The 23,005-nt window shown below is 37.3% G+C and overlaps 3 protein-coding genes and 2 long non-coding RNA genes across 6 annotated transcripts in view; 2 read left to right on the top strand and 3 right to left on the bottom strand.

Annotated features, from left to right (window-relative positions):
* The window catches only part of rbm48 (RNA binding motif protein 48), a 49,195-nt gene that overhangs the window by 9,124 nt on the left and 17,066 nt on the right, over window positions 1–23,005 (top strand). The gene's annotated exons all lie outside the window — the stretch shown is intronic.
* grnas (granulin antisense) overlaps window positions 1–23,005 on the top strand; it is a 25,575-nt gene continuing 2,570 nt past the window's right edge. The window contains 3 exon segments of the long non-coding RNA NR_003147.1: window positions 1–111; window positions 3,813–4,263; window positions 17,646–18,097. This is a non-coding gene — a long non-coding RNA (granulin antisense).
* Window positions 292–5,029, bottom strand: grna.1 (granulin a, tandem duplicate 1). 2 transcript variants are annotated; one of them, NM_001020802.2, is given in 5 exon segments: window positions 292–1,311; window positions 1,410–1,506; window positions 3,826–3,963; window positions 4,041–4,235; window positions 4,944–5,029. In NM_001020802.2, coding segments are annotated over 4 exon segments (444 nt in total). In that variant the 5' UTR covers window positions 4,944–5,029; the 3' UTR covers window positions 292–1,297.
* Window positions 13,249–13,547, bottom strand: LOC148679823 (uncharacterized). Its single transcript, XR_015945460.1, has 2 exons — window positions 13,473–13,547; window positions 13,249–13,390 (listed from the first exon to the last, which is right to left on the bottom strand). It is a non-coding gene; the product is annotated as an uncharacterized LOC148679823 (long non-coding RNA).
* grna.2 (granulin a, tandem duplicate 2) lies at window positions 15,975–19,180 on the bottom strand. Its single transcript, NM_212756.2, is given in 5 exon segments — window positions 15,975–16,171; window positions 16,270–16,366; window positions 17,659–17,796; window positions 17,875–18,069; window positions 19,119–19,180. Coding segments are annotated over 4 exon segments (444 nt in total). The 5' UTR covers window positions 19,119–19,180; the 3' UTR covers window positions 15,975–16,157.

The following is a 23,005-nucleotide window of genomic DNA, read 5'->3' on the forward strand; positions in this document are numbered from 1 at the left end:
ATCGATTTAACGCATTTTAACTTGTCGAGCGTTTCCCTTCAGGGACGCATTTTGCAAATTTATGTAGGTAATTCTTCGTTTAAAGTCGTATACCAGCGGATACAGTATGTGGTAAGATATATAAATGATCCTGTCAAACACACATTGAGGTTAACTGTTGTTTACACATTGAAACCCACGTGTGTGGAAAAGTGCGAGGAAGTGTTTATTAATGAAAATACTAAGAAATGTAACAACAAACTTATTCTTCGAATTGTCCAACAAAAAAATCATATTGCTCCAAGAAAGAAATCATATTGGTCAGCTTTAATGAAGATATTGATTGGAAAAGAACATGCTTCTCCCATATAAATATGTAATCCCAAACAAAGCAAATTAAATCCATTTTAAAATTCTACACAAAATATACCCGGTCAATGCATTTATCTCAGAATTTACTGATATTGCAGATATTTGTTCCTTTTGTCAGGAAAATCAGGAAACTTTGACTCGCATGTATTTTACATGTAAAATCTCACTGTTTTGGTCAGATCTATGTAATTATTTGAAGAAATCCCAATCAACAAAACAAATCTTTAAACTGAAAAATATCATTTGTTGTTATTCAAGCCCCAAGAATAAAAATGAAGAATATTTCTATAACTTTTTTTTATATTATTTGCTAAATTCTTTATCCACAAACAAAAATTTCTTAAATCCTCTCCCTCATTTGCCCATTATTTAATTGAAATTGATTTCTTGCTTAAAGCTATACGTCTATCTAACAACAACAAAAATCTGCAAGTCAATAGAAACTTATGAAAATATCATGCTTCCAGGATGTTAGTAATTAATGCTTTCTGTATTTCTAATTTCTAATTTCTTTATTTAATTTTGTACTTGCCTTTTCTTCATTTTGTTCTTTCTTTTCTTTTCTTCATATTACTTTTTTCTTTTTTTACTTATTGTTCTTATCACTTTGTAATATCACTTCCTGATTTATATTGTACATTTCTTTCACTCAATTCATTTGATAAAGTGGACTGTTGGGCTTTACAGTGCATTAAATTCATTCACAATCACTGATTACTTCATAAAAATACTATGAATGAATGAATAAGAACACAATTTCTTTTCCCCCAAATTAATAATGTTTATTAAATGACGGTGCATTTTGACAGTAATTCTATCAGTTTTTATTTTACACTAATTCAGCCTGGATGTAAGAATATAGCCTGAAACATGAATGAAGTTTGGAGCCTCTTGCATTTTGACAGTCTTCAGTAAGAGGTGAACCAGTGTAACAGTGGTTGTTTGCTTACAACTCCAACCCTATGAAAAATAGAAATACAGGTTGTAAGTGAATTGTATTATATTATGCTTCTTGATTAGCCATGCTTATTAATACAGTGATATGAAGTCTGTTTTACCGCTGCAGCAGCCCCACTGGCCAGTTCTAGTCTTGCAGCAAAACTTCTCAGCCGGGCAGTAGAAATTTCCTTCACATTGGACAGTCTCAGCGTGGGTCTAAATTTACATTCACAAGAATTACATTAGTCTGACCAATTTAAATGATTGCAGCTCACATAATTCAAACTACCACAGACAGAATGTGGTGTTGACGTGCTGCAAAGTCAACTTATTTTTAAGATTAGTAATCATCTTTGCCTTAAACGCCAACCTGATTTATCCAAGTGGGACATGTGCTTAACATCTATGTTGATCCTGGAACAACATTCCAATCAGCCAATAACAATTACAAAATGAAGTGATAACTGTTTACCGTTCATGTTAAATTTAGGCTAATGGTTAGGTTTATGCACTTTTACATGATTGTTATGCAACTATTTTTCCCTTCTGATTTGGGAAATACAGTTATGGTTGGGTTTAGGTGTAGGGATTACATTATCAAACAAAAATAATGAACATAGACATTAATTCAGGATCACATCGTACTTTCAAAAACATAATGTGCAGCATCTTAAGCAATCCAGTTCATGAATGAAATCAGTCAAGAATTCAATGTTTCGCTTTGTCATTTATGGGTTTGAGTTAAACTTTGCTTTGATGGTTTTGTTCCTTAAAAATTATACGTAATTAAAACCCTGTTGTTCTTTGTTTTATCAACTACAGTGTCTTTTCAAATCAAGAGCTATTTGTAGATTTTGGTTTTGTATGCACTGCAGTGGGGCGAGGCAGTGGCGCAGTAGGTAGTGCTGTCACCTCACAGCAAGAAGTTGCTGGTTCGAACCTCGGCTCAGTTGGCGTTTCTGTGTGGAGTTTGCATGTTCTTGGGTTTGCGTGGGTTTCCTCCGGGTGCTCCGGTTTCCCCCACAGTCCAAAGACATGTGGTACAGGGGGATTGGGAAGGCTAAATTGTCTGTAAGTGTGTGCGTGATTGTGTAAGGGGATGTTTCCCAGAGATGGGTTGCGGCTGGAAGGGCATCCGCTGCGTAAAAACTTGCTGGATAAGTTGGTGGTTCATTCCGCTGTGGCGACCCCGCATTAATAAAGGGACTAAGCCGACAAGAAAATGAATGAATGATACACTGCAGTGTGCATTTGACCAAATCTTTATAACAGTTTTTTCTAGATGCAATATTTGCTATTCTCCTAAATCAAGCACTTATAATGTCTTCAAGCACTAATAAAGTTGAATTAACAACTGATTTTAACTTTTAACATGACTGTGGCCTTTGACTGCTTGAAAGTCACATGTCTTTTATTGTACATTGTTTCATTGTTTGCAGCTTGAAAGTGTTGAAACGGTGTTTTATTGCCAAGGGAAGTGGTGATTCAAAGTCATACGACATCGAGAGTAAAGATTGTCATGTAGGTCACTGTAGCACAAGATGCTTTACTAGCACATAGGTATACAATAGAAACTATTTTAACTTAGAAATGACTGCAGTTCACAGACAATTACTTAAAAATATTGAGTAACACTGAAACAAAATACATTTTGAAACAATAAAAAATACCTTAAATATAAATGTAGTGCATTCAAGGATACGATGGTAATTATTGCATTTTCTTGTCGTGATAATTGATGTGATAAAAAGGAATAATGAATATTTACTCACAGTATTTTAACAATAACAATATCATGCATGTTCAATATCACACTGTGTATTATTGAATATCTGCATGTCTAACTTTAGTAATATTTTTTAATATTTATATATCATTATCATCTTAATATATTATTTGAATTAGAAATGTTTATATTAGATTTTTTTACATTTATTTTAGTGCTGGGCAAAGACTAATCACAGTTAATCGCATCCAAAAAAAAAAAAAAAAAAAAATATATATATATATATATATATATATATATATATATATATATATATATATATATATATATGTGTGTGTGTGTGTGTATGTGTGTGTGTGTGCGTGTGTGTGTGTGTGTGTGTGTGTGTGTGTGTGTACTGTGTATACAGTTGAAGTCAGAATTATAAGGCCCCCTTTTTATTTTTATTTTTTTATTTTTAACGGAGTGACGGTTTGTTCTGTAGACTAACGAAAAAATATAGCTTAAAAGGGGCTAATAATTTTGACCAAAATTTTTTTCTTTTAAATTTAAAAAGTGCTTTTATTCTAGCCGAAATGGAACAAATGAGACTTTTTCCAGAAGAATAAATATTATCGGACATACTGTGAAAATTTCCTTCCTTAAATATATCAATTTAAATATTGATGCAAAAAAATGTTGTATAATTTTGTTTTTATGTAAGTGTGTGTTTTGCAAAGAAACTTTTTAGTCTTTTATTTTGAATGCAATTAGTATTTGCACCACACTATTTTATTTACATATTTTATTTTTACAGTGGTCTGCCATACCTGATCTTTCTGGAAGGTTCTGGTGGCCTTCTGGAAGGACGATGGCAGCGTCAGCCAGCCCCGCAGGCATCGGGTGGAGGTGGAATCGCAGCGATATCCATGTTGACAACAGTGAATCCCATCCCTGCAACACTGACCCTGAAGCAGAGGAAAGAGTGAACAAAGGTTAACCCTGTAACTATGAGTAGAAACATATTAACTCGAGATTCTGTTACCATTGAGTAAGGACAACATGACCATATGCCATATGGACTCAGACAGCATGTTGTTCCGTCTGGACACACAGTTTGAGCATCGCAGTGAATCACAGAGGCAGAGGTGTCTACAGTCTCCACCGGGATAGACAGATCAAGCAGAGGCTCATCTGCAGCCACCAGAGCCGCCATGAGTAACATCAACACTGGGAACATCTGAAAATGTGAAATAGGAGAGTAGTAGGTATATTTTATCTTTTTTTATTTTATCAGCGCATTTTTGTTTTCTATTTTATTATATTTTATTTTAGTTTAATTTAGGACACTGCCCATTATAAATGAGTACACCCCGACTTATCTCTCTTTTAAATTAAAACTTTCTATAGGATGCTATTGACCTTATTCTTCGCGTAAGAGCGGGCACAGCCATTTGAATCGTTTTAACTTGAGACTTCCGGTCTTATTTACTTCCATTCATTTTTAGAAGTTAAAAACAGCTAGTTCTGCTGCTTGATGTTGCAAACTGATATTTTCTTATTATTTGATTTTGCTTTTTCTGCAAACACTTGTTTGTAGAGGGAGTAGTTTGACCGTTTTCTGTGGTTTATTATTCGTAGTCATTTCTACCATAGACTACTGAATCGGAAGTTCTAAAACAATTGCAAAATAAGCGCACTTCCACAATAAAGAATCAGGTCAATACAATAATATACTTGTGTGTATACATTACATTTGACAGAACCAAAGTAAAGTCTGGATCAAAATATATTGACGCTATATTTACTGAGAAATGATAAAGAGATTCATCTTTTAAAGAGGGTTGCCCTCATTTATGCTGTGCACTGACTGTATACAATACTACCCATTACAATTAGTTGTCTTTACCCATAATACATTAGCTGAGAGTGATGTAATAACATTTACCTTGCTGGCTGGGTTTCCTCCTGTTCGGGATGCTTCTGCTGCTGTCTGTGTCGTTCTGTCCGGTAATTCTCTGCTGTACTTCTTATACTTGTAGACAGACTCCTCCCAGTGCAATTACTGGAAACTTCATCAGATTTGTTGTTGAGATTTATACTAACAGGAAATCTTATCAGTTATCTTGTGACCCATGGCATTTAGAAACAGGATCATGAACTTGGAGAAGTGTTTGAATGAAAGTAATGTATATAAGGATATGAAAGCATGGTGATGTGATAAGTCACTTTAGTCAGTAGTTCCTCTCACATACATATATATATATACACACACACACGTACAGGCAAGGTAATTTTTAGAGTATGTCTGATAATATTTTTTGTTCTGAAGAAAGTCTTATTTGTTTTTCTTCGGTTAGAATAAAAGCAGTTTTTAATTTTTTAATACCATTTTAAGGAAAATTATTAGCCCCATTAAGCAATTTTTTTCCTGTAGTCTACAGAACAAATCATCATTTTACAATAACTTGCCTAATCACCCTAACCTGCCTAGTTACCCTAATTAACCTAGTTAAGCCTTTAATTGTCACTTTAAGCTGTATAGAAGTGTCTTGAAAAGTATCTAGTAAAATATTATTTACTGTCATCATGGCAAAGATCTGTTGTTCTGTTGCCATCATATGGCAAACGGTCTGTTGTTCGCTCTAGCTTCTTTCACTTTGAGACAACTGGCCAAAATTGAGCATATTTTATCACACAGTCACTTTAAAACAGTAATCCATGCTTTTATATCCCACTTGGACTACTGCGATGCCCTTTATTTTGGGGTGAGTCAGTGTTCTATTTCTCGACTGCATTTTGTTCAGAATGCAGCTGCACGTCTTTAAACTGGCACACGCAAATTTGAGCACATCACCCCGATTTGATCTTCTCTTCAATGGCTGCCCGTGCATTTCACTATCCATTTTAAGTTACTTTTATTTGTTTTTAAGTGTCTGAATGGTGCTGCACCCCTTTAACTCTCTGGGCTTCACTGTCCTTACACACCTTTTCGTTCGCTCAGGTCAGCCAACCACCTCCTCCTGGTTGTGGCCAGGACCAGTTGAAAGCTCAGAGGGGATCGGGCTTTTGCAGTGGCTGCACCAAAATTGTGGAATGAGTTGCCATTGTATATTAGACAAGCCTCTTCCATTACTGTTTTTAAATCTCTTCTTAAAACCCACTTGTTCAATTTGGCTTTTAGGGCAGTGTGAGATGTTGACATTTTATGTTTATTTATTTGTATTTTAAAGTTTGTTTTACTCTCTGTCGTCAGTACTTTGGTCGACTGTGTTGTTTTAAAGTGCTTTATAAATGAATTGAATAATATCTAGTAAAATATTATTTACTGTCATCATGGCAAAGATTAAATAAATCAGTTATTAGAGAAAAGTTGTTAAAAGTATTATGTTTAGAAATGTGTTTAAAAAAATCTGCTCTCTGTTAAACAGAAATTGAGGAAAAAAATAAACAGGAGGGCTAATAATTCAGGGAGGCTAACATATATAGTTGAAGTCAGAATTATTAGCCCCCCTGAACTATTAGCTCTCTAAAAATATAGCTTAAAGGTGCTAATAATTTTGTCCTTAAAATGTTTTTTTTTTATTTTTTTTTTATTAAAACTGCTTTTATTCTAGCCGAAATAAAGCAAATAAGACTCTCCAGAAGAAGAAATATTATCAGACATACTGTGAACATTTCCTTGCTCTGTTAAACATCATTTGGGAAATATTTAAAAAAGAAAAAAAAATTCATAGGGGGCAAATAATTCTGACTTCAACTGTGTATATATATATATATTGTAGCGAGGCAGAGGGAAAACACAAACACCGTAGATGAAGTTACAAACAATGCCCCGGAGGGTGCTTTTATTTACAAGTGATAATGGGGTGAATGAGTGCTCTTCTTAAGGGTGCGTGCTCAAGTGCTCCGGGGAGATGGTGAAGGCTGGTGAGAAGTATGGTGTTGGATCGGTCACGAGCTGGATTCGGCTGTGGGAGAGACAGAGAGAGACAAGCGTTAGCGCAGGGAGTCATGTGTAATGAAGCTCAACTCTTCCTGTGTGGGGCTGGCTTATATCTCTCCCTGGCTGATGAGGTCCAGCTGTGAGCGATCCGGGGTTGATGAATGATCCAGCTGGTGTGGATTTGTGCCCAGGGCGACGTGGTATTACCCGACTCGCTACATTCCCCCCCCCTTAGCGTCGTCCTGGTCCTGGGTATCCTGCGAAGGAAGAGCAGTGTATTGAGAGGGGGGGTAGAATGTTTCGACAGACCTGCCCATCCTGACCAGAGCCGTGAGAGTCCGTCTGCGTTTCCGTGGGAGGCCCCGGCTCGATGTTGTACGTCAAAGTTGAAATCCTGGAGCGACAGGAACCATCTGGTGACCCGAGCGTTGTTATTCTTTGCTGTGGCCATCCACTGTAGCGGGGCGTGGTCGGTCACCAGAGTGAATTTCCTGCCAAGGAGATAGTACCTTAGCTCCAGGATTGCCCACTTGATCGCCAGGGCCTCCTTCTCCACCGTTGCGTAGCGGGTCTCTGCGGGGGTAAGCTTCCGACTCACGTACATGATGGGATGTTCTTCATCACCGTGGACCTGGGAGAGGACCGCGCCCAGGCCCGAGTCGGAAGCATCCGTCTGAAGAATGAAGGGGCAGCCGAAGTCAGGTGCGTGCAGTACCGGTGAGGACGTGAGGGCCGTCTTAAGGGCTCGGAATGCATCGTCGGCTTCCTTGGTCCATCTTATCCTCTCCGGCTGCCCCTTTCTGGTCAGGTCTGTCAGAGGGCTGGCTATGGATGAGAAGTTAGGTATAAAACATCTATAGTAGCCCGCTAACCCCAGAAATGCACGTACCTGGGTCTTTGTGGTGGGTTGTGGAGTTTCTTGTAGTGCTTTGACCTTGTTTTGTTGTGGCTGTATGAGACCTCGTCCAATGTGGAACCCGAGGTATCTGGCTTCGGCTAGACCCAGGTGGCATTTCTTGGGATTAGCTGTGAGCCCAGCCCGTCGAAGATCTACGAGCACCCTCCGTAACCGGGATAGATGTTCCTCCCATGACTCAGAATGGACGATGAGATCGTCCAGGTATGCTGCTGCATATGGCTGGTGGGGCCTCAGCAGGATGTCCATCATTCTCTGGAATGTGGCTGGGGCCCCGTGGAGCCCGAAGGGAAGAACCCGGTATTGCCAGTGCCCACCGGGTGTGGAGAAGGCGGTTTTCTCCTTGGCGTCGTCACTTAGTGGAAGTTGCCAGTAGCCTTTGGTGAGGTCGATAGTGGAGATAAATCGGGCTCCACCCAGCCTATCCAGCAGCTCGTCCACCCGAGGCATGGGGTACCCGTCGAACTTGGAGATCTCGTTGAGTTTCCTGAAGTCGTTGCAGAAACGGAGGGTGCCATCGGGTTTGGGGACCATCACTATTGGGCTGGACCACGGGCTACGGGATGGTTCGATGACACCTAACCTTCTCATCTTCTGGATCTCCTCGTCGATAGCCAGCCTGCGAGCCTCTGGAACTCGATAAGGCCTTTGCCGGACGATGGTGCCAGGTGGAGTGATAATATTGTGCTGGATGATGGTGGTTCGGCCCGGTTTCTCCGAGAACACATCCTTGAACTGACCAACCAAGGCTTGCAGCTCCGCCTTCTGGTTTGGTGAGAGTTGCTCACCTATGTGGACAACGGGAAGAGTTTCTTCAGCGAAGGCAACGAGATGACCTGGAGCTGCAACCCACTTCTTCATCAGATTAATATAGTAGAGCTGTTCTTCCCGTCTTCGTCCCGGCTGACGGACTCGATAATTTACCGGCCCTACCCTTTCTACCACCGTGTATGGTCCCTTCCAGGATGCGAGGAACTTCGACGTTGTGGTAGGTATGAGTATCATCACCTTGTCCCCTGGGTGGAACTCTCTGGGTTGGGCGGGCCGGTTATACAATCTCTGCTGGGCGCGCTGGGCTTCGGTCAGGTGTTGTTTGACGATGGGCATGATTTTGTCGATGCGTTCTCTCATGTCCCGTACGTGTTCAATCACCGACCGCTGGGGGGCTGGCTCCTGCTCCCAGGCTTGACGAGCCACATCCAATAGGCCTCGGGGTTGGCGGCCAAACAGCAGTTCGAAGGGGGTAAATCCTGTGGAGGCCTGGGGGACTTCCCTGATACCAAATAACACGTACGGGATCATGAGGTCCCAGTCGCGCCCGTCCTCTGCCACCACCCTTCGGAGCATCTGCTTCAGAGTCTTGTTAAATCGCTCGACAAGGCCGTCAGTCTGTGGATGGTATACTGAGGTTTTTAGTTGTTTTACCTTGAGGAGGTGACAGAGGTCTGCCATCAACCGGGACATGAAGGGGGTGCCCTGGTCGGTCAGTATCTCTGTTGGGATTCCCACTCGACTGCATAGCAGAAACAGCTCCTTCGCGATGGCCGATGACGTGGCTTTCCTCAGGGGAATCGCTTCAGGGTATCTGGTGGCATAATCGAGGATAACAAGGATGTGCTCATGTCCCCGGGCCGACTTCGGCAAAGGCCCTACCAAGTCCATACCAATTCGGGTGAAGGGCACATCTATGATGGGTAGTGGTATTAGAGGGCTGGGGGGTGGTCGTTGGGGAGACGTTCTCTGGCAGATGTCACATGCCTGGCAATACCTCTTTACTTCCCCGTCTAGCCCCGGCCAATGGAAACGATCGCGGATCCTTTTCACCGTGTTAGCCGCTCCCAGATGTCCAGCCATCGGGTGGGTATGTGCCAGTTCTAAGACCGTCTCCCTCTTGGTCCTTGGAACGACCAGTAGTGTCTTCTTTTCCCCCCGCCTCTCTGCGACACAGTATAGCAGACCATTTTCCACAATGAAATGTGGGAGGGGGTGAGGGCTGGGAAGTCGCTCATTACCGTCGATGATCCTTACTTGTGGCCAGCAGTGTTTGAGCGTTTCATCTTCCCTCTGTGCTCTGCCAAAATCGCCTCCTGCGGTTATCTGTTGAAACAGATCAAAATATAAATTAGCGGATATTGACGACTCACCCCCTCTGTCGCTCTCGGTGGTCATCAGCGCTGGTTTGCGGTCCCGATGAGCCCGTGACTTGTTCTTCTTCTTTGAACGAGCCGATAGAGCGTGGTGGTGAGTGAGGAGTTTGTCGAACCCCGGCCAGTCTCTGCCCAGTAGGAGGGGCACAGGAAGATCTGGAACTACCCCGACTTCGATGCGCCAGCTGCCTGGTTTTGCCGCGATGGTCACTCTTCGGGCGGGTACGTGGCGGGTATCACCGTGTACACACGTGATTGGAATAAGGCTTTTACTTTCCTGGCGGTACTTCAAAGTCTTCGGGTGAACCAGAGTGATGGCGCTTCCTGTGTCTAACGTGGCCGTTTGTGTTTTTCCCTCTAGTTGGACTTTATGGGTGGGAGCTTCGGGAGGGATATTGCGGTGTACCGCGCACCCTGCTGTCCAGGCCGGGGTCGAGTGCGTCGTCGGCTCGGTGGGCATCGGCTCGTCCATCGGGCTGGGGACCGCTGGTCTGCCGCCTGGTCGCGCTGTGCCCTCCACCGGTCGCCAAGGTGCACTTACCCTCCGGGGTGGCAGAGCCGCTCTCTCCCCATTATCTCTGGCGATGTGAGCTTCAGCCAGCTCGATCGCCTCCACCAGGGTGGCCAGTGACTCAGGATTTCGCATGCTGGTGAGTGTTCGCAAACGTCGGGGTAACGCACGCATCATCTTCTCGATGATCACCTTCTCAGCGACCTGGACCGCCGAGGGATCTCCTCCCAATAACCATAGCCTTCCCAGGCGAGAAAGTTGAGCTGCTTGAGTCCTCACTGGTTGTTTCTCGTCATAAGACCACTGGGAAAACTGTTGGGCTGCGCTGATTGTGGATAGCCCCATTCTGGCTAATATCTCCTTTTTTAACGCTTTGTAATCTTCATTTTTAGGTGTCTCTAGTGAAAAATATGCTCGTTGCGCTTCTCCTGTGAGAAACGGAGCCAACATTCTCGCCCAGTTTTCTTTTGGCCAGCCTTCTCTCTCGGCAATAACCTCAAATGTATGTAAATAGGCGTCAATATCATCCAGGTCGCTGAGTTTAGTGAGGTGATGATGCGCACTCACTTCGGGAGTCGAATGGTGTCTGGCCACCTGGCGGAGCTGCTGTTCCAGTCGATCCTGTCTGGCTGTAAGTTGCTCAGAGATGGAATTCTGTTTGCTGGAGATCTCCGCTAGGTGGAGCAGTACCTCTTCCACAGACATGGCGACGGGATGTTGACAGCCGAGTAAGAGGAAGCGTGGGAGAGAGAGAGAGCGGATGCCTGTCTGTAACCAACACAGAGAAAAATTCAGCGGTTATTTTCTACTTAATGGTGAGTGTTTCTTCTGAATTTTTCCCTCTGCAATGCCCGCATTCTCCACCAGTTGTAGCGAGGCAGAGGGAAAACACAAACACCGTAGATGAAGTTACAAACAATGCCCCGGAGGGTGCTTTTATTTACAAGTGATAATGGGGTGAATGAGTGCTCTTCTTAAGGGTGCGTGCTCAAGTGCTCCGGGGAGATGGTGAAGGCTGGTGAGAAGTATGGTGTTGGATCGGTCACGAGCTGGATTCGGCTGTGGGAGAGACAGAGAGAGACAAGCGTTAGCGCAGGGAGTCATGTGTAATGAAGCTCAACTCTTCCTGTGTGGGGCTGGCTTATATCTCTCCCTGGCTGATGAGGTCCAGCTGTGAGCGATCCGGGGTTGATGAATGATCCAGCTGGTGTGGATTTGTGCCCAGGGCGACGTGGTATTACCCGACTCGCTACAATATATATATATATATATATATATATATATATATATATATATATATTCATTCATTTTCTTGTCGGCTTAGTCCCCTTATTAATCCGGGGTCGCCACCGTGGAATGAACCGCCAACTTATCCAGCAAGTGTTTACACAGCGGATGCCCTTCCAGCCTCAACCTATCTCTGGGCAACATCCACACACACATTCACACACTACAGACAATTTAGCCTTCCCAATACACCTGTACCCCATGTCTTTATACTGTGGGGGTAACCGGAGCACCCGGAGGAAACCCACGCGAAGGCAGGGAGAACATGCAAACCCCACACAGAAACGCCAACTGAGCCGAGGTTCGACCCAGCGACCTTCTTGCTGTGAGGCGACAGCACTACCTACTGCGCCACTGCCTCTCCCTATATATATATATCCTAAGGATATACATAAGGAGACATTTTTTAAACTGTCCTGCTTCTATTTATTCATATGACACAAAATGAATTGTATCACAGAATCAATTCATCCCATTGGACACTTGACCTATATTGCAAGTAGTGTTACGCGATATTGAAAAAATTGCACATTACGATGTTTTATTTTTCTGCGTTAACTATTACGATATGAATAATTTCACAAGGTGGATTGAATGGCTTTGTTTGACAGTCTAACAGTATTCACGCACTGAAATTGATTAGTCACAAAGCGAAAATTATGCTTTTTTTACATTGCCTTGTCTTATTTCTAGTCAAAAGATCTCAAATTCTTAGATTAAGTAAAAATATTGTTTTGTTTCACCTTCAGAAGTAATAAATTAATCAAAATGAAGAGTTTTTCCTTTAAACAAGCTAAATTATCAGCAAGTAAGGTGAGAAAAATTTTGTTTTTGCTTTGAAATGTAGATATTTGGACCAGAAACAAGACAAAAATTCTAAGTAAGAATGCAATTAACCTTAGTTACAGCTCTACACATCCTCATTTTTGTCCCTAAATGTTTTAAACTCTCTTGGAATGCTCGATCACAGGACTTAAAACATACTAATGATAAACGTTTACTCTAATATGGTTAACCTTAACAGTGACTCTACAAATCAAGTGTTCTTTAGCTCCTGGTCAACCATATTTCAGAATTAACATTGCAGATCCTGCGATGTGACTATTGCAGATACGCATATTGCGATATCGATGCTGAAACAATTTATTGTTCTTGCAGCCCTTATTGCAAGAATTTTGAAGAAACGCAAATAAAATATAAACTTCTGAAATAAATATCGTAACGCTTTTGCACAAATTAGGAAGACGTGTGTAAGTCATAACAACGACACCAGAGTGGGTGTGTAATATCTGAATGCTCATTTTAGGGGGTGAACTATTATGTATATTATGTACATTATCTGCTGTATTTTATAATATATTGATTTATTTAGTATTTCCTTTTCATAGGCAGTGTCTGTACCAGAGGTTAAACCTGTTCAAGTAAAGCACACTACAAGACAATGTCTTACAGTGAACAATGTTTTAGTTATTTATTTAGTTTCAGCCAAAAATCTTGTTTGACAATTTTTTTTCTTCGCAAAATTCAGTCATTCCTCCCAGTGTTCGTGTTGTTTCTGGAATGCCTGTTGCTCAAATGGTAGTACACTCTGCCAGATGAATGAAAAGATTATTTATGAGAGAATGTTCTTTTAAAATATTTACATGCACATAGTTGCTTGTGAATTTTACCTTTGCATTGTGGCAGCGCAGTGGCTTCTTGCTGTTAGTCACCTCACAGCAAGAAAGTCGCTGGGTCGAGCATTTCTGTGTGGAGTTTGCATGTTTTCCCCGTGTTCGCGTGGGTTTCCTCTGGGTTCTGTGGATTCACCCGCAGTCCAAACACATGCGCTATAGGTGAATTGCAAGCTGAATTGTCCGTAGTGTATGTGTGTGAATGAGAGTGTATGGGCGTTTCCCAGTGATGGGTTGCAGCTGAACGGGCATCTGCTGCGTAAAACACATGCTGGATAAGTTGACTGTTCTTTCCGCTGACATTATTAATTGTTATGACTGGAGTTTATTTATTTATTTATTATTGCGGATTGTACTCTTTTTCTTTTGTCCCGCCTCCTTGTTGTTTTTCTGTTGTTTCATAGGCTCCCATACCGGCGTGATTCCCTGCTCTGATTGGCTGCTGGTCTCCGAGGCCTGTATATAAGGGAGCTTCCGGCAGGGTTCGAAGAGCTCATTTCTGTGCGTTCGGTGTTTGGAGTGGAGCTCCTGGGTTTCCCTCACCCCTTTGGCCGACGACCAACAACAACCAACTTTGTATTGATGACCATCATATGTTTAAATATTTTTGAGAGTTTGAGCCTGTAGGGGTGACCTGCCTATTTATTTGATTACTTTTGACCTTGTTTATGTTAGGGAGTAAGGTAAGATTCTTGTATTTTTCTTTAAATAGTAATAGGTAATTTAGTGGATTTATTTTATAGATTCTTTTGTTTGTTATTTTGGCCTGTGGTCCCCCTGACGAAATGCTCATTTATATAAACTCTATTTTTATATAATAAATATCTTCATATATACTCTCAACTGAGTGTGTGAGTTTGGTTGTCGACCGAAGGGAATCTTTTGCTTTAAGTTTTGTTTAGTTTGGGAAATCCAACACCCCAACACATTTGTTTTTTTCTTCGATTATTATGCCCTTTTTGTTTCCCCTAGACTTGGGGCGTAATATTAATAAAGGGACTAAGCCAAAAAGAAAATGAATGAATGAAGTTACTAAATTTGTTGTTGTCACTTTGTTTTTATTAAGATGGGTTTAAGATTGTAACCTATTCCTTTTAAAAAGTAACTTTACCTAAACATTGATAGAAAGAAACTCAAAAAAGTTTAAAACCAGTGTGCAGTTTTGAGTGTGCGCAAATGGTTTTGAAGTAATCATTCGGGGGGGGGGGGGGGGGGGGGGGGTCATGACACCCCCCACTTTTGTTTCAGGTCTACCTCAGATTTTTTTCAAAAGACACATCATAATGGGCGTGAAGCTCCCCGAGCAAAGGGCAGGAGTGGGCGTGGCCAGCAGGGGAGAAGGAGGGGAGCGAACAACTGTTGTCAGTTAGCTCACAAAATGAGAAGATGCATGATTTTATAGTTTACAAAGTTAAAATGCAAAGAAATGAACTGTAATTTAATGCACTGCAACATTTGTCATTTGTAAATTCATATACACACAACCACAATTTATATCCTTATAAACATAATCGTGTTTATATAAACACTAAATGAGGACTTTTTTCCTCAATCCGTGGGTCTGAATGCAGACTCAGTGCAGCAGGTCTCTTGCCCTGTCTATTTTAACCATTAGCCCTTAAGTTGGTAATCTGGAGGATTTAGGCAAACACAGCAGCACTGTGATGTGTCTAAATGTGAACGAACTCCTAATAAAAGACAACTACCGCCGTTCTCTAATTCACTTGCTCTCCCGACAAAAATGCTTGCTGCACACAAACAGCTTTGCTGTATCGGCCCTGACAGCATCGCGGGGAAAAACATGCAACAAACCCCGTGGATTATGGAAACAAACACATACGAGCCTTCATGAACAGCTAAACACTGTGTGCCGTGGGTCTGTGTCTCTCTGCTTGGCACTTGCAGCGCTGTCTTGCCTTCGGAAAGCACTTGCAGTCATGAATAATTAAGAAGCCGGCTCTTCTCATAGGATTAGAAAACTCCGCCCTGAATAATAATGAAAAACCCACGCGCACTTTGCACTTGCAGTTTTGGGCTACATCACGCATTTTGATCCCGCCCCAAAAATCATTTTAAACCCCGAAGCTGAAATTAGCTGACAAAAGCTCAAAACTATCCAGTTTACCCTAAAATTAAAGCTGACAAGTGCTAACATTGTCTTAACTGATGCTCAACACACACTAATCTATTAAAATAAAAAAAAGTACTCAAGAGTTTCTTGAACCTTCAAACCGCAGAACATTATTTGCAAGGTGAAACTATTAATATGGCCAGTGAGATATATAAAATACATACTACAAAATGTGACTGCAGCAGTTGTGATTGTTTTGTTAGTCGTTCTCATTTAAATCAGAAACGCAACATTACATTTGTCCGTCATCATATCGTCAGTCATCCCAAAACTGTTGTGCAGTATATGGTTGAGACAAGTAAAGGAACTATTCATAACCATAGATTACTTCATAAAAATACCACAAACAAATGAATAAAAACAATCTCTTTTCCCACTAATCACAAAGATTTATTAAATGACGGTGCATTTTGACAGTAATTCTTTTAGTTTTTATTTCACACTAATTCAGTAAGAGTAAACTATAGCCTGAAACATGAATGAAGTTTGGAGCCTCTTGCATTTTGACAGTCTTCAGTAAGAGGTGAACCAGTGTAACAGTGGTTGTTTGCTTACAACTCCAACTCTATAAACAACAGAAATACAGGTTGTAAGTGAATTGTATTATATTATGCTTCTTGATTAGCCATGCTTATTAATACAGTGATATGAAGTCTGTTTTACCGCTGCAGCAGCCCCACTGGCCAGTTCCAGTCTTGCAGCAAAACTTCTCAGCTGGGCAGTAGAAATTTCCTTCACATTGGACAGTCTCAGCCTGGGTCTAAATTTACATTCACAAGAATTACATTAGTCTGACTAATTTAAATGATTGCAGCTCACATAATTCAAACTAACACAGACAGAATGTGGTGTTGACGTGCTGCAAAGTCAACTTATTTTTAAGATTAGTAATCATCTTAACCTTAAGCAGTCAAGTTTATGAATATAATCAGGCAAGCAGCAGGTGCAAAATGTAATATTTTGGTTTTTGATTTATTTTCAAGAAAAAGTGTGTGAGTTAAGCTTTACTTGATGGCTTTATTTTATAAAAATTATGTAAAAAAAATTGTTGTTTGTTATTACCGACAGTGACTTCTCAAATACATTAAGAGCTAATTGTTCAGTTTGGTTTTTTATACACTGAAGTGTGCATTTGACTAAATCTTTATAATTATATTTTTTTATATCTTATATTTTTTCTTGATGCGTTATTTGCCACTCTTCTAAATTAAGCACTAATTTAAAATATTTATAAAAGAGAAGAAAAAATCAAAGGGGGCTAATAATTCTGACTTTAACTGTATATACAGTTGCAATCAGAATTATTCGCCCCCTTTGCTTTTTTTTTTATTTCCCAAATAAATTTTCACAGTGTGTCTGATAATATTTTTTCTTCTGAAGAAAGTCTTATTTGTTTTATTTTGGCTAGAATAAAAGCAGTTTTCAATTTTTAAACACAATACAATAACTTTCCTAATTACTCTAACCTGCCTAGTTAACCTAATTAATCTAGTTAAGCCTTTAAATGTCACCTTAAGCTGTATATATCTTGAAAATATCTAGTAAAATATTATGTACTGTCATCATGACAAAGATAAAATAAATCAGTAATTAGAAATGAGTTATTAAAACTATTATGTTTAGAAACGTGTTGGAAAAATCTGCTCTCCATTAAACAGAAATTAGAGAAAAAATAAACAGGAGGGCTAATAATTCTGACTTCAAATATATATATATATATATATATATATATATATATATATATATATATATATATATATATATATATATATTTATTTATATATATATATATATATATATATATATATATATATATATATATATATATATATATATACATACATACACACACACACACACACATCAAATATCAATCTAAATATCGATGCAAAAAAAGTTTTGTTTAATTTAGTTTTTAAATAAGTGTGTTTTGCATATAATACTTTTTAAACTTTTATTTTGAATGCAATTAATATTTGCACTGCACTATTATTATGCACTATTATTTATTTACATATTTTATTTGTACATTTTCACAGTGGTCTGCCATACCTGATCTTTCTCGAAGGTTCTGGTGGCCTCCTGGAAAGACGATGGCAGTGACAGCCAGCCTCGCAGGCATCGGGTGGAGGCGAAATTGCAGCGATAACCGTGTCGACAGCAGTGAATCCCATCCCTGCAACACTGACCCTGAAGCAGAGGAGAGAGTGAGCAAAGGTTAACCCTGTAACTATGAGTAGAAGAATATAAAAAACGAGATTCTCTTACCATTGGGAAGGGACAACATGTCCACTTGCCATATGGAGTCCGACAGCATGTTGTTCTATCTGGACACACAGTTCGAGCATCGCAGTGAATCACAGAGGCAGAGACGTCTTCAGTCTCCATCGGAATGGACAGATCCAGCAGAGGCTCATCTGCAGCCACCAGAGCCGCCATGATAAACATCAACACTGGGAACATCTGAAAATGTGAAATAGGAGAATATTAGGTATGTTATTATTTTATTTTATTACACTCCCAATCATAAATAAGTACAGATCTCTCATTTGTAATATCAGGTTTTTTTTATTTTTTTATTATTTCTTCATTTTCTTTTCGGCTTAGTCCCCTTATTAATCTGGGGAAACCACGCGAACATGGGGAGAACATGTAAACTCCACACAGAAATGCCAACTGACCCAGCTGGGGCTCGAACCAGCAACCGTCTTGCTTTGAGGCGATCCTTTTATTTTATTTATTTTTTTTAAAATTTTATTTTAGAACTTTTAAATTTTGTTTTATTTTTTACTTCTTCTTCTTCTACTTCTTCTTCTTCTACTTATTATTATTATTATTATTAATGTTAATTTTACCATTATTTATTTATTTATTTATTTATTTTATTTATTTTATTTACTTTATTTATTTTATTTTTTTATTTATTATTTATTATTTTTTTAAGGTAACTTTATTTTAGTTTACTTTAGTGCACTGCCCATCATAAAATAGTTCTCCCCCTATGGATCTGTATTTTAAATTAAAACCTTTTATAGTTTGCTATACTATAATATACAGTGTGTGTGTATGTGTGTGTGTGTGCGTGTACATTGCATGTCAGTAATAAAGCCAAATCTGGAACTAATCTAACAAAGAAATTTGGATAACAAAATAACTATGTACACTCCACTAAATATGTTAGGGAAAAGTATGAAATAAAACTTGTAATACATAGAATAGAATTTAGTTGTTGTAAATGTTTGTCATTTGATTCGGCAGCACCTCATTTGACATTAAATGTATTATCTGTTTAGTTGATCAAAGTCTTATTTTAATCAAAATAACTTTTTAGCCGTTCACCAAAATATACTTTATATATTCACCATATTCAGAAATGGATCAAATGTTCATTTTTAAATAGGGGTGCATTATGCTGTGAATGGACTGTATATAAGACTACCTATTAGAATTAGATATTAGATATAGTTTACTTTTCCCAAAGCAAATTTGCTGAGAGTGATAGTAATATTTACCTTTCTGGCTGGTTTTCCTTCTGTTCGGGATGCTTCTGCTGCTGTCTGTGTCGTTCTGTCCGGTGATTCTATACCTCTTATATTTGTAGACAGGCTCCTCCCTGTGTAATTACTGGAAACTTCATCAGATTTGTTGTTTAGATTTATACCAACTGTAAAAACAGGAAATCTCTTCAGTCAAATTGTGACCCATGCCTAGGGCCAGACGGAATCTGCGGACGTTTTTTGCTATTTCTGCTGAGAATTTTGGTAGTAGTCTGCGGATTTCTGCGGAATTGTTTTGGGAGTATCATAACTAAGACCTTTATATATGAAATAAAAAATAATTTCTTTTTAACTTTTATTTAATGTTGAAAATGCAAATCCAATTAGATTCACTTTATTTGGTAAATATAGCAAGTATGTCTTATAATATATCTAGTAAAAGACAAAAAATAATTCTGTACAAACTGCATTGTACATAAATCAGATGACCATTTCCACATTAGTCAATAATATTACTGAAATTAATTTAAAAACTGAATAAATTTAGATTTACACACATTTACTCAAGTAAATAAACAGAATTAATGATGGGCTAAAAATCTGCAGGAATCTGCGGAAAATCTGCGGAGTTCTGCGCACACAGATTCCGGGTGGGCCTACCCATGCCATTTAGAAACAGGATCATGAACTTGGAGAGGTGTTTGAATGAAAATAATGTAAATAGGGATATGAAAGCAAGGTGATTAGTTACTTCCTCTCATTCATATACATTAGGCCTGCACAATATATTGTTTGAGCATCCATAATGTGTGCATCTGTAATAGTCACATTGCAGAATCTTCAATGTAGAATTGGGATTATAGTTGGTTATTCATTCATTCATTCATTTTGTTTTCGGCTTAGTCCCTTTATTAATCAGGGGTCGCCACAGCGGAATGAACCACCAACTTATCAAGCATATTACACAGCGAAAGCCCTTCCAGCTGCAACCCATCTCTGGGAAATAAATAGCCTACCCAATTCACCTGTACCACATGTCTTTGGACTGTGGAGGAAACCAGAGCACGGGGAGAATATGTAAACTTATAATAACATGTAATTCTATTCTATTCTATTCTATTCTATTCTATTCTATTCTATTCTATTCTAATGTAATATATTATATATTATAATGATAAGTTGGCGGTTCATTCCGCTGTGGCGACCCTGGATTAATAAAGGGACTAAGCCGACAAGAAAATGAATGAATGAATATTATATTATATTTTATTATATTATATTATATTATATTATATTATATTATATTATATTATATTGTATTGTATTGTATTGTATTGTATTGTATTGTATTGTATTGTATTATATTATATTATATTATATTATATTATATTATATTATATTATATTATATTATATTATATTATATTATATTATATTGTATTGTATTGTATTGTATTGTATTGTATTATATTATATTATATTATATTATAGTATATTATAGTATATTATATTATTTTATGTTCTATTATATTATATTATATTATATTATATTATATTATTTTATATTATTTCATATTATATTATATTACATTATATCATACTTTATTATATTTTATTATATTATATTATATTATATTATTTTATAGTCTATTATATTCTATTATATTATTTCATATTATATGATATTTTATTATATTTTATTATATTATATTATATTATATTATATTATATTATATTATATTATATTATATTATATTATATTATATTATATTATATTATATTATATTGTATTATATTATATTATATTATAGTATATTATATTATTTTATGTTCTATTATATTATATTATATTGTATTATATTATTTCATATTATATTATATTATATTACATTATATTATACTTTATTATATTATAATATATTATATTATATTATATTATATTATATTATATTATATTATATTGTATTGTATTATATTATATTATATTGTATTGTATTATATTATATTATATTATATTATATTATATTGTATTGTATTGTATTGTATTGTATTGTATTATATTATATTATATTTTAAGTGTTCTTTAGGTGTTTTTTAGAACTTCTGGTTATATTACATACATACATGAATATATAGCTATTTTAGCATGTATTTTATCAATTTATAATTACATTTAGATTTGCAAACAGCTAAATGTTCAATTCACATGTAGTTATTTCCATAGATATTTATTTCAGTTTTGATAACTAAGTATAAAAGTACGTTGCAATGGAAATGTGTTAATTGTAGTTTTAAATATTGCAGTAATATTTAAAATATGTACAAGTAACATTAGCATAACATTGTTCCTTATAAGGTTTACAGAAGTAGCTGATATAATTCTTTTAAACAAACAAAAAAAGTAAGTAAAAAAGACAAAGCAGAAATGTACCTGGTAAAGAAAAAAGAAGCAGTTTTATCTGTAGTTCCTCTGCACTAAATTATGCATTTTATAATTTTATGCATTTATAGGTTCATGGGAAACTCGCACACAGGCACGCACACACCAGTATGAAAACTCTCTGGATATTCTGGATTTATGTTTGGGTCCAATTTTATTTATTTATTTATTTATTTTTATTGTATGCCCATCTTCACAAAACATAAACATCAAAATGTTTTAACATATTACAGAGAATGTACAGTCTTGAGAGTGAAAGTAACAGAGAAATTAATGTAAAAAAATAATAAATAAATAGGTAAAGAATAATTAGAAGTACAATTACATCATCTTAGAGTAGTCTTTAAGTGTAGGTTATAACAAAAAGTGTAAATGAATGTCAAGGATGCTGTGTTAATTTAAGAGAGCTCTTTTATGTACTCCCAAAGGGGAGACCAAATTGACCAAAATCTATCATTTTTCTATCAGATTTTTTATGTTTGTCATAGGTAAGTTCTAATGGTAGCCATGTAGCAATCTGTGATATCCACATTTTAAAAGATGGAGCCTGTGATGCAGACCAGAGTAGCAAAATAAATTTTTTAGCTAAATATACCAATACAATAAATAACTGGAATGCATATTTTTCAAACAGATTATTTGCATTAAGATTCAATAAGTACAAAGCTGGGGTCATGTCAAAATTTAGCTTAAGAATATTTTCCAGTACCTTATGTATTTTCTTCCAAAATGGTTTGGGTCCAATTTTAATGTTTGTTTTATTTAATAAAGGTTCCCCGATTATAAATAAAAATGTTGTCATTTAGAGCATTTTTATTTTCCATAAAAAGACATGCATGTATTTTGTAAATGTATATTAAAATGTACTATGATTAATTGTTATTTTAAACTCTAAAAGACAACTTGTTTTATAATAAATTGGGAAGAAATGTCAGTTTGCAGAACAAAACAAAAAATATTTTACTGTTACTCACAACTATAAATATTACATTCAGAGAAACTGAGGATTTCTAAGTGGTCTTGAATGGGCTCTATGCAGAGCTAGTGTTTTTCAGCCAATGATAAACGTCCGGTAAAAAGTTTAATTTGACTATTTTCAATTTCATAAGGTTGCTTTTACAGCACTGATGTTTTAATGTAATTACAATACATTCAATTTAATAGACTTAATAGTTTATTTAGCTGTTCAATCATAAAGCGAGTTAAAAGACCATGTAATCGTTAGTGCCTTCAGATTCAGCAGGGGAGCGCAGAAACTATTGATACCGGGGTAAAATAAACTGTCATATTTTAAAGATAGAATATATATATATATATATATATATATATATATATATATATATATATATATATATATATATATATATATATATATATATATATATCAGGGAGTGAAGATTTTTGAAGAAATCAGACCTTAAACATGGCAATTTTATAATGGAAGGACAGTTCCCTGGAAGTGC

Source organism: Danio rerio, chromosome 19 (assembly GCF_052040795.2).
Source record: "Danio rerio strain M-AB ecotype USA chromosome 19, GRCz13ab, whole genome shotgun sequence".
NCBI lineage: Eukaryota > Metazoa > Chordata > Actinopteri > Cypriniformes > Danionidae > Danio > Danio rerio.